The sequence below is a fragment of the Artemia sp. Qi Xiang Cuo genome, chromosome 1, assembly GCF_049724085.1.
Source record: "Artemia sp. Qi Xiang Cuo chromosome 1, ASM4972408v1, whole genome shotgun sequence".
In the NCBI taxonomy this organism is placed as follows: domain Eukaryota; kingdom Metazoa; phylum Arthropoda; class Branchiopoda; order Anostraca; family Artemiidae; genus Artemia; species Artemia sp. Qi Xiang Cuo.
This window is the reverse complement of record NC_142794.1, coordinates 82,499,839-82,517,084: the sequence shown is the minus strand read 5'-3', so window position 1 is coordinate 82,517,084 and position 17,246 is coordinate 82,499,839. Positions and strand designations below refer to the sequence as shown.

Below are 17,246 nucleotides of genomic sequence, written 5' to 3'. Positions count from 1 at the left end.
TGATGGGGAAAATAATGGAGAAAATGATCTATCACAGACTCCTCTGGTTTGTTGAAAAAAATAATATGATCCCTCACACTCAAACTGGATTCAGGAAACACCACTCCTCAACAGATGCTTTCATTATGCTAACAAATGCAATAAATGAATCATTCTCAAAAAATAATGTCCTAGTTGCAGCTTTCCTAGATTTTGAAGGGGCATATGACAATGTGAACCACCAAATCCTTTTAAACAAACTTGCAAACCTTGGACTACCCCCCAAGCTAGTATTTTTTTAATAAAATCCTTCATAGAAGTGCGAAGTTTCATTGTTTGTGTTGGTTCAGCCTCTTCACCCCAAAAGACAATAACCAAAGGCTTACCTCAGGGAGCAGTCCTCAGTTGCCTCCTCTTTGCCCTATATCTCTGGGACATGAACCTATCCCACACGAATCTACAATATGCTGATGATCTGGTGCTATGGTCATCTGGCAACACCTTTCAGATAGCACAGTCAAATCTGCAAAGGTCACTCTTCCAGTTTGAAAAATTCTCTCAACATTGAGATTTACCCATTGCGCCTACCAATTCAAAAATAATCCATTTTTACCAAAAGCAAAACCATATTAATGCAAAACTAACTCTAAATGAAAAAACTATTCCAGAAGGTAACTATAATAATTACCTAGGTCTCATGCTTGACCAAAAACTTAATTTCCACCTCCACATTTCAAACACAATAAAAAAATGCTATAGAAAAACAAATATACTAAAAAGACTTCTTTCCACACCCTGGGGATGTAAGGAGACACCTTACTCCAGTTTTATAAATCACACATAAGACCCCATATTGACTATGGGCTCATCGTCTATGGTGCATGTGCAAATACCCAGATGCAAAAAATTGAAACAACACAAAATGATATAATACGTCTCATATTTGGTCTTAGGAAACCCACAAGCACCGAGTTTCTGCTTATGGAGAGTGGATTAACAACAATAAGGGAGAGACGTAGCTTCCTCTTGACAAAACATCTTACTAAAATTGAATCAAATAGCTCACACACCCTACATAATTGGTTAAAAAATCCAGCCATTTATAGAGGCATAGCAGATGAGTATGCCAATATTCAGAAGAAGTTCCCAGTACCAGCAAAGTCTATTGCACCCACTTTCCCCCAATCCCCTCCATGGAATTGGTCAAGTCCCATAATAAATACTGATTTCTCAAAGTGGAATAAAGATTTAACCCCCATTGCTTTTGTCCAGAAAAAATTTGCTGAACTTTATACAATTACCTATAAAAACCACTTCCAAACATTTGTTGATGGGTCAAAAATTAATGAGAAGGCAGCAAGTGGTGCTTTCCTTCCTCACCTGAAAATTGCAATGGGCAAGAGATTATATAATAATTTATCTATAATGTCTGCTAAGTTAAATGCCATAATCATGGCATTAGAACACCTTAAGGAAAACCAACCTTTGATTGCAAATTCAAATAATATTGTTGTATATTCCGACTCTTTATCAGGCCTTGAACTGCTGGCCTCAGCTCCTCAGTATAAGTTGGACATTGACCCTCAACATTGTCTCAGTATTATAGATAATATTGCTTCAAGTGGCATAAGAACTTATTTTTACTATATTCCTAGCCACTCTGGCAGAAGTGGTAATCATCAGGTTGATGAAATAGCAAAAAATGCTATAAATATTGACCAGCCAAGTGGGAGCCCAATCCCGATTAGAGATATTTACCGATGGAGGCTATCAGATAGTAATTTTAATAAGATTAATCCTATCCTTTCCCCCTTTCCCAATAAGTATCTTTCTAAAATTTATCATAGAATTCGTTCTGGAACAAATGGACTAAATTTTCTTGCATTCTCATATAAGCTTTCTAATTCAAGTGGTTCAACTTCCCTGTCCCCTCTTTGCAGGCATTGTAATATGAATAATGAAACAATTGACCATTGCCTATTTGAATGTAATATGCTGACATCTGCAAAACATACCTTGCTTTGTAAACTGTTAATATGCTTCAAACACCAAAAAATTTCACTATCAGCCAAGAGCCTAGCCAACTATACCGGCACACAGAGCATAGAAATCGACATCTATCATCTCATAATTGAACTCCTGGAGTCGAAAGATCTACTGAGAGATATCTGAAAATATCTAATAATCATAAGGCAATTAAGCCAGTGGCTTTGTAGCTCACAGAGTGAATCAAAAGGAAAAGGGCTAAATAGTATCACTGAAAAGCCCACCTGCTGTTAAATAGAAGAAGAAGTAGTTCTGAATTAAATGATCCAGACCTCAACAACAATAGTGAGGACTCAGTATCTACACAAAGAGGAATCTCTAGAGAAGTATTGATGCTGAGAGCAGCACTTATAAAAATAAAAAAGCTGGTTAGAATCTCAAAAGTGTCTTCCAAATCCCACAACCTTTTTGAAGCTATCTATAAGACATATGACCTTAGTCCATCCATTACAAAAGACATGAATGTTTGATGGAACAGCACCCTTACCATGATAGAATTGTTGGGTGCCTGGAAAGAGCAACCACACAGCTTCTTCAACCAAAACCACAGCAATGAGTGGTCCATCATAGAAGCTGTCATTGAGGTTCTTTGCCCATTTAAACAGGCAGCAGTGATGGCTAGTAACTATAATTATGATTTGGAAAGTAATGCTGTACTGGTGATTGAATGACTTTATTTTGTCAGACTCCAGATAGTAATACTATGGCTGAATCAGTCAATGACTTGAAGGTATTATTAGCTGCTTAGCTTAGGAGATATTTTTTGGCCAGTCCTAAGTTTGATATTCTACTCTTAGTAAGAGCTGGGTTTTTGGACCCTGCAATTTGAAAAAAAAAATCATTCAGACAGAGATTCAGCTCATCAGTCCATCTCCTCACTTCTCAAGCAGTTCATTTCTAAGCAGAGAAGCACAGAAGAACTTATTCAAGTCTGCTTGAATTCTACAGCTTTCCCAATTAACATCACTCTTACCAAGGCAGGGAACAACCAAGATGCATCACCAACTCCAGATCACAAAGACAGCTTGTTTGCTAAGTTTCTCAATATCTTTGGGCTTTGGATGAACTATTCAAGTCAAAATACTAACAATATAAGCACTACCCACTGAGTGGCAATTATTATCAGGGCACACAAGGAGAGATTTCCAGTCTTCTTGAGAAAGTAACTAAGATGAAAAAAAAATCTAATTCACTAGAATTCTGGACTGACTACTTCAGTATCCAGTGAGAGTTCATTTAGTACTGCTGGGCACTTAAGGTGAAAGCAGTGCTCATCAATGACTGCAAAGTCACTTGAACTTCAAATGTTATTAAGAGCTAAATTTTTATTTATGCAGCCTTTTTTATTAAACTGTATAAGTAAACATTCACTTTACTGTCATAAGCCCAATAAAACTTAAAAAAAACAACAGAAATATCAGTTAGAATGGCCATTTTTTTTAGTAAATTGGGTTGTTTCCAGTTTTCAGTAAAACATAATTCCCTTTTCTTCTCTGTTTCTGTTTAAGCCAAAAATAGAAACAGTAATAACCTCCAGTTAAGAGTGAGGCAAACAAAGGGTATATTAAACCACAGAACCAATATTGATGAATAAGGGGCGACTACAAAAACTTGGGAAATTGGCTGCATTGTACTTAGCAATCTTACATCACTCTGAAATTTGATAGATAGCCTATGCATGAATATCCAAATAGACTTTACCCAAAATATTACACTGCTGACCACTAAAGACTAGGTAGCCTACTAGTAGATTTCAAAGTTTGATAGCTTGGAATATCCCCAAATTTTAAACTTTGCACTTTCTAGAAAGATCATGTGACACAAACTTATTACTCAAACAATCTTGTTGCTGAATTACTAAAAAAAAACTAAATTTCATGTTAGGTGTTGTTTTGATAGGCCCAGGGGTAAAATTCTAGATGAGCTACTTTTTGCCATCTTGAATGTGGTTAGGTTAGGAAAATGAAACTTTCAGGGATGGATCTATAGACTAAAGTATGGGTACTTGTCTGTAATCTGACCACACTCAAGAAGTGAAGTTAGGTCAATCATAATGAAATATATCAAAATATGATGCAAATCTAATACTTTAGAAACATAAGTATGGAAACTACAACAGAGAATAATGGAAAGTAGACCACCCAGAACACATTAGGCTATATTAAATACCTAACAAAACCAACTACACATATTAATTGTTTAATTAAAATGTATCTGTACAGTAGTTTATCTCACTGAGACTAAGCAAATTATCTCTGAATACAGACAGAGAATCGGGTTTTAAACAGATCAAGCTCCTTGAGTGTGGTTGGGATAACTGACAAGTACCAAAGTATGTCCTGGGAAGGTATTTTGAAGTACCTAACTCTACTCTTTCTCTCTCTTGAGGATACTGACCTTTGATGACCTTTAAAAATCCTTTTTGCTATAAAAGTGAAACCTTGCAAAATAGATCTTCTGCTTAAATGAAATATGTGAGAAGTATTTTCAGCTTCACAACTTTGCTCAATACTAATTTGTGAGGTTTCAAAGGTCTGGAAATACAATTTCTAAATTTAGAAGAAAAAAATGATCTCTGTTTTTGGCAAAAAAAAGGTAAATCAGGAAACTGCTTTAGAGTTGGTAGAGTTTTGAACAATATTGGAAGTTAATTTGAGAATTTGAAAAAAATATATCTAGCAAGAAAAAGTTAGGCAGTTTAAAACAACTTTGGATGATTATAACATGATATGTCAATTTCTAAAATTTGTTGACCACAAAAACCATCATCTTGTTTACTTGTTTTGTTAATTTTGTTCTGTTTTTCAGGCTACTTTTGTTTGTTTATTTTCATAAGAAGAAATAAAAGAAAATTTGAATACATTCTTTATTCCTTTTAATCTTAGGCACTGTTCTGTTCATTCAATTATGTCTCTCAGGTTACTTCTTTTGGTAAATTTTTTGTTGTTGATGTTATTTACTTACATATAAAGTAAACATACCCCTTGATACCTTTTTTTATGCTCTTTCCAAATATATTGATCATTTTTGCTGGAAATGAATTTTACTCTCACCCTATATATACCAATTACAGGTATATATTTGCACATAAGGGGGGGGGGGAGTTTAAACTTACCTCTCATTTACATAAGAAATAAAATTTACCCCCACCCCCCTAATGTGCAAATATATGCCCTGAATTGGTATATATAGGGGTGGGGTAAAATCCATTTCCAACAAAAATTATATTACATTTAGAAAGAGCACAAAAAAGGCATCAAGTGGTATGTTTATTTTATTTGTAAGTCAATAATATGAACAACAAAATATTTACCCTTCTTTCTGTTTTTTTTTTAAATAAAATTCAAAATCTGGTTAATTTTTATTCTTACTATAGGCTAGTCTTTTTTATTATTGGCACTGTTCTGTTCAACTCCTTCTGTTTTTCTAGTTACTAATTATACTAATATAGTTTTTATCATATTAGTTAAAAAGTTATATTACATATTTCAAGTTTTTTTTTACCATTGATTTTATTGATATTTTAAATGAAATAGAAACAAAAGACAAATTTTAGATAGAAAAAAAGTTCCCAATTGAAACAGTAGGCTAGGCTACATACAACTGAACTTTGTGAATGTAGCCTAATAAGTTTTAAAACTGCCAAATAGCATTGCTGCTTTGCTAGGGCACTTTTTCCACAATGGGTGAAGGTTGATACTTCAAAATACCTTCCCAGGACATATGCTACTTTAGTTGGTAGACCCATCCCTGAAAGTTTCATTTTCCTATGCTAGCCCCTTTCTAAGATAGCAAAAAGTAGCAAAACTAGAATGGTAAATTTTTACCAAATTATATTATTGACTTACAAATAAAGTGAATATACTATTCAATGCCTTTTCATAAGCTCTTTCCAAATATAATAATCCATTTTGTTGGAAATGAATTTTACCCCCACCCCTATATATACCAATTCAGGGTATATATTTGGACATTAGGGGGGTGGAGTGCAATTTAAACTTTGCCCCACCCCCCCTAATGTTCAAATATATACCCTGAATTATTATTTAGGGGTGGGGGGTAAAATTCATTTCTGACAAAAATGATTATTATATTTGGAGTAAATATTTACCAAATCATATTATTGAGTTACAACTAAAGTGAATATACCACTCAATGCCTTTTTCTATGCTCCTTACAAATATAATCATTTTTGTTGGAAATGAATTTTTGCCCCCACCCCTATATATACCAATTCAGGGTACATATTTGCAAATTAGGGGGTGGGGGGGAAGTTCAAACTTAGCTCTCATTTTCATCAGAAATAAAATTACCCCTACCCCCTAATGTGCAAATATATACCCTGAATTGGTATATATAGGTGTGGGGGCTAAAATTCCTTTCTGACAAAAATGATTATTATATTTGTAAAGAGCATAGAAAAGGGTAAATTTTTACCAAATCATATTATTGAGTTGCAAATAAAGTGAATATACCACGTGATGCCTTTTTTTATGCTCTTTCACAATATATTAATCATTTTTGTCAGAAATGAATTTTACCCCCACCCCTATATACCAATTCCAGGTAGCCTATAAATTTGTACATTAGGAGGGTAGGGGGTAAAGTTTAAACTTACCTCATATTTACATCAGAAATAAAACTTGCCAACACCAACCCACCCCCTAATGTGCAAATATATAGGCTACCCTGAATTGGTATATACAGGGGTGGGAGTAAAATTCATTTCTGACAAAAATGATTAGGCCTATTATATTTGGAAAGAGCATAAAAAAAGGCATCAAGTGGTATATTCACTTTATTTGTAAGTCAATAATATGATTTGGTAAAAACTTACCTAGAAAAGGCATTGAGTGGTATATTCACTTTAGTCATCCTAACTCAATAGGCAAATATCTACCAAATCATATTATTGAGTTAGGACTAAAGTGAATACACCATTCAATGCTGTTTTTTATGCTGATTACGAATATAATAAGCATTTCTATTGGAGATGAATTTCAGCCCCCCCCCTATATATGCCAATTCAGGGTTAGGTTAGGTATATATAGGGGGGGGGGCTGAAATTCATTTTCGATAGAAATGATTATTATATTTATAATCAGCAAAAAAAATGGCATCAAATGGTGTATTCACTTTAGTCCTAACTCAATAATATGATTTGGTAGATATTAACCACTCAACAATATGATTTTGTAAATATTTACCAAAAAGGCATTGAGTAGTATGCTATAGGCCCTATTCACTTTACTCATAGGCTAAGTCAATAATATGATTTGGTAAAAATTTACCACTAGAATTCTATCCTTAGAAAATAGACACAAAACAATTTGAAATGTAATAGAAAAACTGGAAATAGCCTAGGCTCCAAGGAAAGAAGTGAAGATAAAGGTTATCCCTCTGTAAAATGGGACCACTATGATTATTCTGTTTATTATGAGGTAAAAATTGTTTTCTTAACATATTTCCATATTTGGAGCTTCTTTCCCAGGATTACATCAAATAAACTTTGCACAAGATTGCTTGTAGGCCTAGTCTACTGAGGCCTACAGCAAACAGAACCAGCCTACCTTGGCTATTTCAGCATTTATGAAAGCATTAATATGGCTAGTCAAGGCATTGCCAAAGCTCTGAAAACACCAAAGAACTACTCCACTTCTGCTAAAAATGGCAAAAAAATCGAGCATTCTGATACAGTTCTGGTTTCTTCTTCTTCTTCTTCAATTATAGGCTTCGGATGAATCCATTTAACCTTTTTCGTATTGTATGATTATGTCAGGGGTGTCCTGGGAAATCAAATATAGAGATTAGACTATTATTATTCAATAATAGGCTTTATACATCATTGATGAAACCACCTATATTTAGGCAGTTAAAGACAGCTTTGAACAATTCAGAATCATCAGTTGAAGAGTGTCTCCTTTGTGTTAGTTGGTCAATATTAGGGGTTAGCTTGAGGCGCTTGAGTATAGCAGATAAAGTTAGCCATTCTTTTTTATGGTTGAGAGTTGCCACAGGGCAACCGAAAAGAACATGGTTGATGGTTTCATCATAGGTTTGACATAGGCGGCAAAGAGGGCTGATTACTGTTGGAATGGTTGTGTTTTGATAGAGATAAGTTTGGCTGTTAAGGCCAGTAGCATTTGATCGTATTCTGTGGTACATCTTTGAGTCTTTCCGGGATGTAAATGGAGAAAGGTTTGGTGGACATTGGTTTGTTAGATAAATTTTTAGGCGCCAATGGTTTACATCTCTTACTGGGATAGGTCTTCCAGAAATTATTTCATGCTGAAGGGCAGATTTAGCTATTTCATCTGCCTTGTGGTTCCCTTTTATACCCATGTGACTTGGGATGTACTGGAATTTTGTGGATATACCTTGTTTAAGTAGTTGGTTCAATAGTACAAGAGTGGTGGAGGTATCATTGTCTGGGTAATCTGAATGTTCTGGTGATATTGAGGCAAGGGCTGATTTTGAGTCTGTTTTAAATGTTTGCTGATTAAATAAATATACTTTCTTCCAAAAACATGCGATAGTCGATAAATACATAGCATAAATTTATAATATATAGATGCCATAAACGGCAAACTGAAAATTTACAAAATGGCGAAAATTTTAAAAAAAGCAAAACATGTCCTTTCCAAATCAAGTTCAGCCACAAACATAATTAAAGGTAGAATTTTTATTCTTTACTTAGAAGTCTTTGTCCTTGTTACTGTAAACCTAATATATCCTTTTCTTAAATCCTAGATTAGGAGCTTCTTACAATCTTGGAAAGTAGGCCTAGGCTACTCTAATTAGGCTAGGAAAATGAAACTTCCAGGAGCAAATCAAGGGCCTAACAAATATCCTCGAAAATTATTTGGAGGTGCTCATCTCCTCTCCTTTTCCTCCTATAGGCAATTACTTATTAAAACCTTTGTGTTATACACACTAAATTGTGAGACTTAAAATTCCATTGAAATAGCCTAGGCCTAGGCTATTAGGAATTGTATTTTTGAAATTTGGGCCAATGAAAATTCAAAATCAAATTACTGCTAGAATTGATACCAATGTGTTAATGGTAAATATTTACTGAATCATATTATTGACTTATAAATAAAGTGAATAGGCCTATACCACTCAATGCCTTTTTTTATGCTCTTTCCAAATATAATAAGCTTTTTTGTTGTAAATGAATTTTACCCCCACCCCTATATATACCAATTCAGGTAATTTTTGGTCAACATATATCAAATCATATTGTTGAGTTTCAAATAAAGTGAATAGGCCTACACCATTTGATGCCTTTTTTATGCTGATTACAAATATAATAAGCATTTCTATCGGAAATGAATTCCAGCCCCCCCCCCTATATAGGCTATACCTAACCTAACCTAACCCTGAATTGGCATATATAGGGGGGGGCTGAAATTCATTTCCAATAGAAATGCTTATTAGGCCTATATTCATAATCAGCATAAAAAAAGGCATCAACTGGTGTATTCACTTTAGTCCTAACTCAATAATATGATTTGGTATATATTGACCTAATTTTTTACCAAATCATATTATTGACTTATGAATAAAGTGAATATACCACTCAATGCCTTTTTTATGCTCTTTCCAAATATAATAGCCTAATCATTTTTGTTGGAAATGAATTTTACTCCCACCCCTATATATACCAATTCAGGGTATATATTTGCACATTAAAGGGGTCAGGACAAATTTAATTTCTGATATGAATGGGAGGTAAGTTTAAACTTTAACCCCACCCCCCTAATGTGCAAATATATACCCTGAACTGGTATTTAGGGTGGGGGTAAAATTTCTTTTCTGACAAAAATGATTATTCTATTTGGAAAGAGCAATATTCACTTTATTTGTTAGTCAATAATATGATTTGGTAAAAATTTACCATATTAACTAACCCTGTCCCAGCTCCTATGTTTGGTTCTGTACTAAAGAATTGTCCTGCAAACCTGGCCTCACCTAGTGCTCATAAGGACTTTGTTGATGAACTTTGCCGTGAGGCCTCAGGTGAAATAATTAAAGTTTAAAATCAGCTTTGGAATAGAAGCCTATTGTTAAGTCAAAGTGTATAGTGAATGAAATTGCCAAGAATGCTAAGAACAGTAGCCTAACTCAGGTATGAAATCCCTACTGTTTATATAGGTCCTAAAAGCCATACTGACCAAATACAATGAGAATCAAGTCAAATCTCTTGTACCAAACTGCATGAAAGTTTCACAGTGTGGAAAGTCCTGAGTGTTCAAGGTTTACTTTGAGTTGAAACAAAACCTGGATTAGTTCTTGAAAGTCTCTGTTAAAGCTGGCTACTAAAAGCTTTCTGCACAAGCATTTGTATATCTCCCAAAGCATTTTTTCTTGTGTCATAAAACTGGGCATCTGGCCTTGCACTGCTCCAATTGGCCCTCTGCTCTTGCTGTGGAACATGCAATCACACCTCCAACAGTGCCTCTCCATGTTTGGAAAAAATGTTCTGTCTAGAATGTAAACTTGCTGTTCATACTTGTTAGAGTGTAAAGTGTTGCAATAACAACAGTCAACTAGAAAAGCCATAGTATGATGTGGATCTGTCTACTACTGTGTAAGCTGTACTTTTGTGGAATATTAATAGTTGAATTTTTTTCAAACTTCCTGTGATAAAAGGTTTGCTTTTGGATTGTGATGTATTGTGCTTGCAAGCACATTTTTTGATGAGTCATAGTTTAGACCTTCTGAAAGTTGACAATAATTTGCTAGCTACTCAATGCCCACTAAACAATCTGCTTCTAGTGGCTGCCCCTTGGGTGGTATTGTGATGCTTGTTAGGACCTCATACCAGTTGAGTATTTTTTTTTTTTTTTGCTGTCTGTGTAGAAGAGTATGTTATTTTAAAAGTCTATCTCCTGACAGGTCACTGCAATGACCAATCAGAATTTTAATTTACTTCTGCTTGTGAGAAAGTAAGGCCTTGATTTTCAAACAGTTGCCAGTTAGATAAGTATTGCATTATTATAGGAGATTGTAACTGTAATTTAACTGATGCCTTGTTATTGTGTACTTCCATTTTGTGTGGTATTTTTGACAATTGGGTTATTATCTTGCCAAAGATTTTGATTACACTTACATGCACCATTCAAGTCACATGTCAAACCTTGACCATGCAGTTTCTTCTGTAAATCTTCAAGTGTCACCTGTCCATTTTGTTACTGACTTACCATGGGCATCCCCCCCCCTTGCTGAATGATGTTGCCTTATTTTTATGTTTTTGTTCTGAGATTTCTATTATATAGCATTAAAAGTGCCAATTAGACAAGGTTTGCCCCCCCCCCAGGAATTCAGCTTATGGGTGACCATGCAGACTTCCATCTATCAGACCACCTTCAACTGTCTGCATCTATTTCTTGTCCTTCTGCTCAGTCTACTCCCACAACCACATCAGCTTCAGGCCCAATTTTACAGGGTTTGGAAAAACCTCCAAGGGGATCTTTTTGCAACAGTTACTAAATCTGTCCTACACAAAGTTCATGTTCTGTTCCAGCTGCTCATGAGAAATCCGCAAGCTGATGCAAATGAAATAGAGGTTTTGCCAGATATCCATCTTGCACAGTTTTGCCATTCCCTGGAATGCACAGAAAAAGCCACTATACCTCTTAAATGTAAATGATGGGGTGTCACAAAGCATTGGTCCAGTAATCTGAACCAAGTTGAAGCTTGGAGAAAATCCAAATTTTGGTACCATTTGTGGCTCCAGTGAAACCATCCTCACTCTGGCTGTGTTTCTGACTTTTGCCTTTCCACCAAAACAAAGTATGCAAGAGAACTATCTTTCCACATGAACCAGATAGTTGAAGAGACATCCCAGAATGCTTCTCTGTCCCAACTTTCCTTCTTGAGAGATGTATTAAGAGATCCTCCTAGTGCCTACCTATCTGCTCAAGATAATCCTGATTCCAAGTGGAATTTGTACTTTTCTGCCAAATTCTCCCTGCCAGATGCTGCCATACAGTCTGAATATGAAGATAAGCTTGATAAATTTCTGTCTAGTTGAAAAGCCAACTTGTGCTTATAATTCCAATTTGACAATGTTGAACCATCCTTGGTTGTTGGTACTGGCCCAGTGGTTAAGATGTATTTGTTGATTTTTTTTTTCAATGTTTGTTTTTGTGCTTAGTGTGTATTTCTTTTATGTTTTTTGTTTATTGCTCTGTCTTTTCCTTTCTTTGTGTGATGGGTTTTCCAATAAATAATAATAATAAGAGCAAAGTTAGCCTCTTTAATGTAATGATAATATGAAAGCATGCACAATAATATGTAATTATATGTTAAATAAATTGGAAGGCTATAAAAATGGTAAATTTGTAATTTTTATAGGTTAAATAAATTGGAAGGCTATAAAAATGGTAAAAATGGTAAATTTTAAAAATGGTTTAATTAACAGAGCATTACAAGAATGGAAAATCCTTAGATTTACTCCAGGCTGTGATTTAAGGTAATTTTTTACCTTAAGAATCTTGTCCTGAATTCAAATATAACATTCATTTGGACTAGATTTGAACTTTACCTAGGCTACCTCCTACTCCAATTTGGAAATATATATCATGGGTTGTATTTATGTACTGGATTCTCCATAAGTCAACCTTTTTTTTTCAAATTGATTCAACAGTTTTTCAAAATGTGAGATATAATTCCTATGGAGAAAGAAACCTTAGCCAATCCTTGCTATAAGATAGATGTGAAGGTACTAAAGAGTGCTAAAAAAAGAGCGGCTTATCCCAGTACTGCTAGACAAGACCTTCAAGGAACATCTTACCCCACTCATACTTCCCACTTTGGTATACTGAAGGAAAAGAGGAAACATAATAACAACTTGCAAGCAGTTGGAAAGTGACCTATTAAACCATGTCTTCGTGTTGTCCTTCTCAACTATCATTAAATGGCAAACCAAAAAATTGCAGGTCTCATAATGCATCAGGCAAGGGTGCCAACACTTCTCCTTGGTCTGTTCTGACCCACTCTGGATTAGCCTTTTCAAAGCCATTCTCCAGTCTCAAACACTATAAACCAGTAGAAATGAATGTTGTATTTGGATTCAGGATTAAATTTGGCTTCTTAAGGTATGTCTGTTTCTTAGATATCTCATTAGTGACTTAATCAGAAAATTTTCCAAAAATTCTCTATACATTTAACTAAGGACATGGTCCCTTGTACTCAGAGAGTGCCAGAGAATATGCTAGTTGGATATTTTGGTACTTAAAAACTTTTTTTTATCAAAGATAAAAAAAAAATATATATCAAAAATATATATTTTATCAAAAATATATATATATATATTTTATCAAAAAATATATATTTTATCAAATATATATATATATATATATATATATATATATATATATATATATATATATATATATATATATATGTATGTATATATATATTTATTTATATATATAAATAAAACCCTTGGCAAGGGTTTTAAGTTATGCCCTGGGGACATATAAGGTTTTTAAAGAAGGCGTTGTTGTTGTTAAAGAAGAAGGCGTTTTTAAAGAAGGCGTTGGCGTTAATCGAAAGTGATTGGAGGGCAACTAGCCCCTCCCCCCCCCCCCCCCGACGCCCATCATTCCCCCAAACACATCTAATAAAAATTTTTAATAGCTATTTTGTTCAGCATAGTTGATTTCCAGATAGAAAATATATTTTTGGGGGGGGACACTCCCCCACAACCCTCAGGGCAAGGATTATAAGTTATGCCCTGGGGGCATAGAAGGTTTTTATTGAAATATTTGTCATAGAAACTTGAAAAAGGGCTTATTTGATTTGAAATTCAAAGGGCTAGTACCCTATTCAATAGTCAAAATTTTTAGATAGCCTTTTTATTCAACGTAGGGCTAGTGCCCTTTTCAATAGTCAAAAGTAATTTGAAGGCAACTAACCCTGCTCTCATGCCCATCTTTTCTCCAAACACATCCAATCAATATTTTAGATAGCTATTTTATTCAACGTAGTTGAAAGTTTTGGAAATTAGGTCTTTAAGGATGAAAACCCCACCCCCCCCCCCGCAGCCGTCAGGGCAAGGGTTGTTAGTTATGCCCTGGGGGCGTATAAGGTTTTGATTGAAAGTGTAAAACTTCAAAAAAGCTCATTCAATTGGAAATTGAAAGGGCTAGTGCCTTTTTTAATAGTTGAAAGTTATTGGAGAGCAACTAACACCCCTCTCACGCCCACCATTTTCCGAAACACATCCAATCAAAATTTTGAGATATCCATTTTTTTTAACGTAGTTGAAAGTTCAGGAAATTAGGTGTTTTAGGATGATAACCCCCTCAGAGCCCTCAGTGCAAGGGTTGTAAGTTATTCCCTGGGGCATATAATGTTTTAATTGAAAGCGTTGTCATAGAAACTTCAAAAGGGCTCATTCGATTGGAAATTGAAAGGGCTAGTGCCTGTTTTTAACAGTTGAAAGTGATTGGATAGCGACTAACGCCCTTCTCACGCCCACAATTTTCCAAAAAACATCCAATCAAAATTTTTAGATATCCATTTTGCTCAGTGTAGTTGAACGTTCTGGAAATTACTTCTTTTAGGATGATAACCCCCTCAGAGCCCTCAGTGCAAGGGTTGTAAGTTATGCCCTGGGTGCATATAAGGTTTATATAGAAAGTTGTTGTATAAATCATAGGCAGCCCGATTGTGCTGCCTGAGTAAAGAACGGGGACATCCGAGAACAAGACAAGAAACGGGGACTAAGTAAAGAGGAGGACACTCCCCCACAACCCTCAGGGCAAGGGTTTTAAGTTAGTCCCTGGGGGCATATAGGAATGATGTTGGCACAATGTATTATTTATTATTTTTTTCCTTTATAGTAGGGCACTTTGTATCAAAGAAGTTGTCATAGAAACTTCGAAAAGTGCTCATTCAATTGGAAATTGGAGTGGCTTGTGCCCTTTTTAATAGTCGAAAGGGATTGGAAGGGGACTAACCCCCCTTCCACGCCCCCCCCCCCCCATTTCCCGCAACACATCCAATCAAAATTTTGAGATAGTCATTTTGTTCAGCAGAGTTGATTTCCAGATAGAAATTATGTTTTTGAGGACAGTCACCCATAGGCCTTAGGGCAAGGGTTGTAAGTCTTGTCCTGGGGGCATATAAGGTTTTTTATAGAAGGGGTTGTCGTAGAAACTTTAAAAAAGTCTCATTCGATTGGAAATTCAAAGGGCTAATGCGCTTGTTGATAGTCGAAAGTGATTAGAGGGCAACCAACCCGCCTCTCATGCCCACCTTTGCCGAAACACATCTAAGCAAAACTTTGAGATAGCCATTTTATTCAACGTAGTTTTAAGTTCTGCAAATTAGGTCTTTGAGGATGACAACTCCCCCACATCCCTCAGGTCAAGGGTTGTAAATTATGCCCAGGGGGGCATATATGGTTTTTATATAACGCATTGTCATAGAAACTTCAAACGGCTCATTCGATTGGAAATTGAAATGGCTAGTGCCCTTTTTAGTAGTCGAAAGTGATGGGAATGCAACTAACACCCCTTCCACGCCCACCGTTTTCCCAAACACATCCAATAAAGATTTTGAAATAGCCATTTTGTTCCACTCAGTTCAAAGTTCAGGAAATTATACCTTTGAGCAGGACACTCCCCCACAGTCTTCAAGGCAAGAGTTATAAGTTACGCCCTGGGGGCATATAAGGTTGATATTGAAATATTTGTCATAGAAACTTGAAAAAGAGCTCATTCGATTGGAAATTCAAAAGGGCTAGTGCCCTTTTTAATAGTCGAAAGAGATTTGAAGGCAAATAACTCATAATAAAGAACAGCTACAAAGCATAAGTTACTACCCGCCCTTAGGCCAAAGTGACCACCCTGTCATCAAAGTCAATATAGCCTTCCACAAGATAACAAACGATTATATCAAGAGGACTTACACCAACTATGCAGCAATCAAAGTAGAGTTGAGTGGTGTGGACTGAGGGTCTTTGCTTCAAGGGGAGGTAGATCAACAGTGGATCAGATTCCAAGAAGAGCTTACAGCGCTCCAGAAATAGCATACATCTATCAAACATGTGTCAAAGTTCAAGACACTTGCACACTTGACCCCTCAGATACATAGAGAACAAAACCAAAAAAGCCAATACTGGAACATGTACCTTAAATGGGGAAAGATTATCACTATGAAAAGTTTGCAAAGATTCAAAATAAACTACGAAATCTCACTAAACAACTGTAATCAAACTTCGAGTCCAAGCTTGTGGATGATAGCAAGATAAACCCCAAAATGTTCTGGGACTACGTATCCAGCAAAGATCATAGTATATGTTCAATAAAGAAACTGAATAAATCTGATGGCATGGAAATTATTGACCTGCGAGAAATTGCTGAATTACTCAACAAGCGATTTGCATCGGTGTTTACCAATGAACCTGACGGTCCTCTCCCCAACAGTCCAGTGTACAGTGTACTGGACCTTATGCCACCTGTCATGATTACTCTGGGGTCTGTCACAAAGTAACTTGAAGTGCTAGATGTTAATAAGTCAGCAGGCCAAGATAATATTCACCCAAGGTGCCTTAAAGAACTGGCTAAGGAGATATCAACACTATTATGTCAAATATTTCAGAAGTCCCTTGACTCAAAGACTGTGCTTTCAGATTGGAAGAGCTCTTACATTACACCAATATTCAAGAAAGGTGACAAGACAAATGCAAAGAACTATTAGCCAATCAGCTTAACCTCAGCTGTAGCAAAAACCCTGGAACGCATTGTGAACACCAAAATTCTAAAACATCTTCTCTCTAATAGTATACTGTCACCAGACCAGCACAGCTTCCTTCCAGGAAAGTCAGTTGAGACCAACTTACTTGAAACCTACAATATCATCACTGACCTTCTGGAGAGCAGACTACATGTTTACCTTATTTTGCTTGACCTTGCCAAAGTGTTCAACAAGGTTCCCCGCAGACGCCATAGGGCCAAATTATCGGCAGTTGGCATCCACAATGATGTAGTAGAATGGTTGATGAATTTCCTTACAGACCAAGAGCAGCAGGTCCGACTTCTGGCCAATTACGGCGATATATTATTCTCCAAACCATGTGATGTTGTCACTGGATTTCCTCGGGGTACTGTCCTAGATCCCACCCTCTTCCTCATTTACATAAATGATATGACAAAGGAAGCCACAAATAACATCACGCTTTACGCTGATGACTCCAAGCTTTT

The 17,246-nt window shown here is 35.7% G+C and overlaps 1 protein-coding gene and 1 pseudogene across 2 annotated transcripts in view; one reads left to right on the top strand and one right to left on the bottom strand.

Annotated features, from left to right (window-relative positions):
• Positions 1 to 8,528, bottom strand: part of LOC148956811 (signal recognition particle receptor subunit alpha-like) — an 86,171-nt pseudogene extending 77,643 nt beyond the window's left edge. The window contains exons 1-2 of the transcript XR_016141986.1: positions 8,508 to 8,528; positions 7,596 to 7,727 (exon numbers count right to left, since the gene is read on the bottom strand). The product of XR_016141986.1 is annotated as a signal recognition particle receptor subunit alpha-like (transcript). The remainder of the gene's footprint in view (positions 1 to 7,595; positions 7,728 to 8,507) is intronic.
• Positions 8,529 to 8,613: 85 nt separating this feature from the next.
• The window catches only part of LOC148956810 (arginine-hydroxylase NDUFAF5, mitochondrial), a 43,363-nt gene continuing 34,730 nt past the window's right edge, over positions 8,614 to 17,246 (top strand). Inside the window, exon 1 of the mRNA XM_089096499.1 lies at positions 8,614 to 8,698. Coding sequence (XP_088952625.1) covers positions 8,629 to 8,698 — 70 coding nt within the window. The 5' untranslated portion in view covers positions 8,614 to 8,628. The remainder of the gene's footprint in view (positions 8,699 to 17,246) is intronic.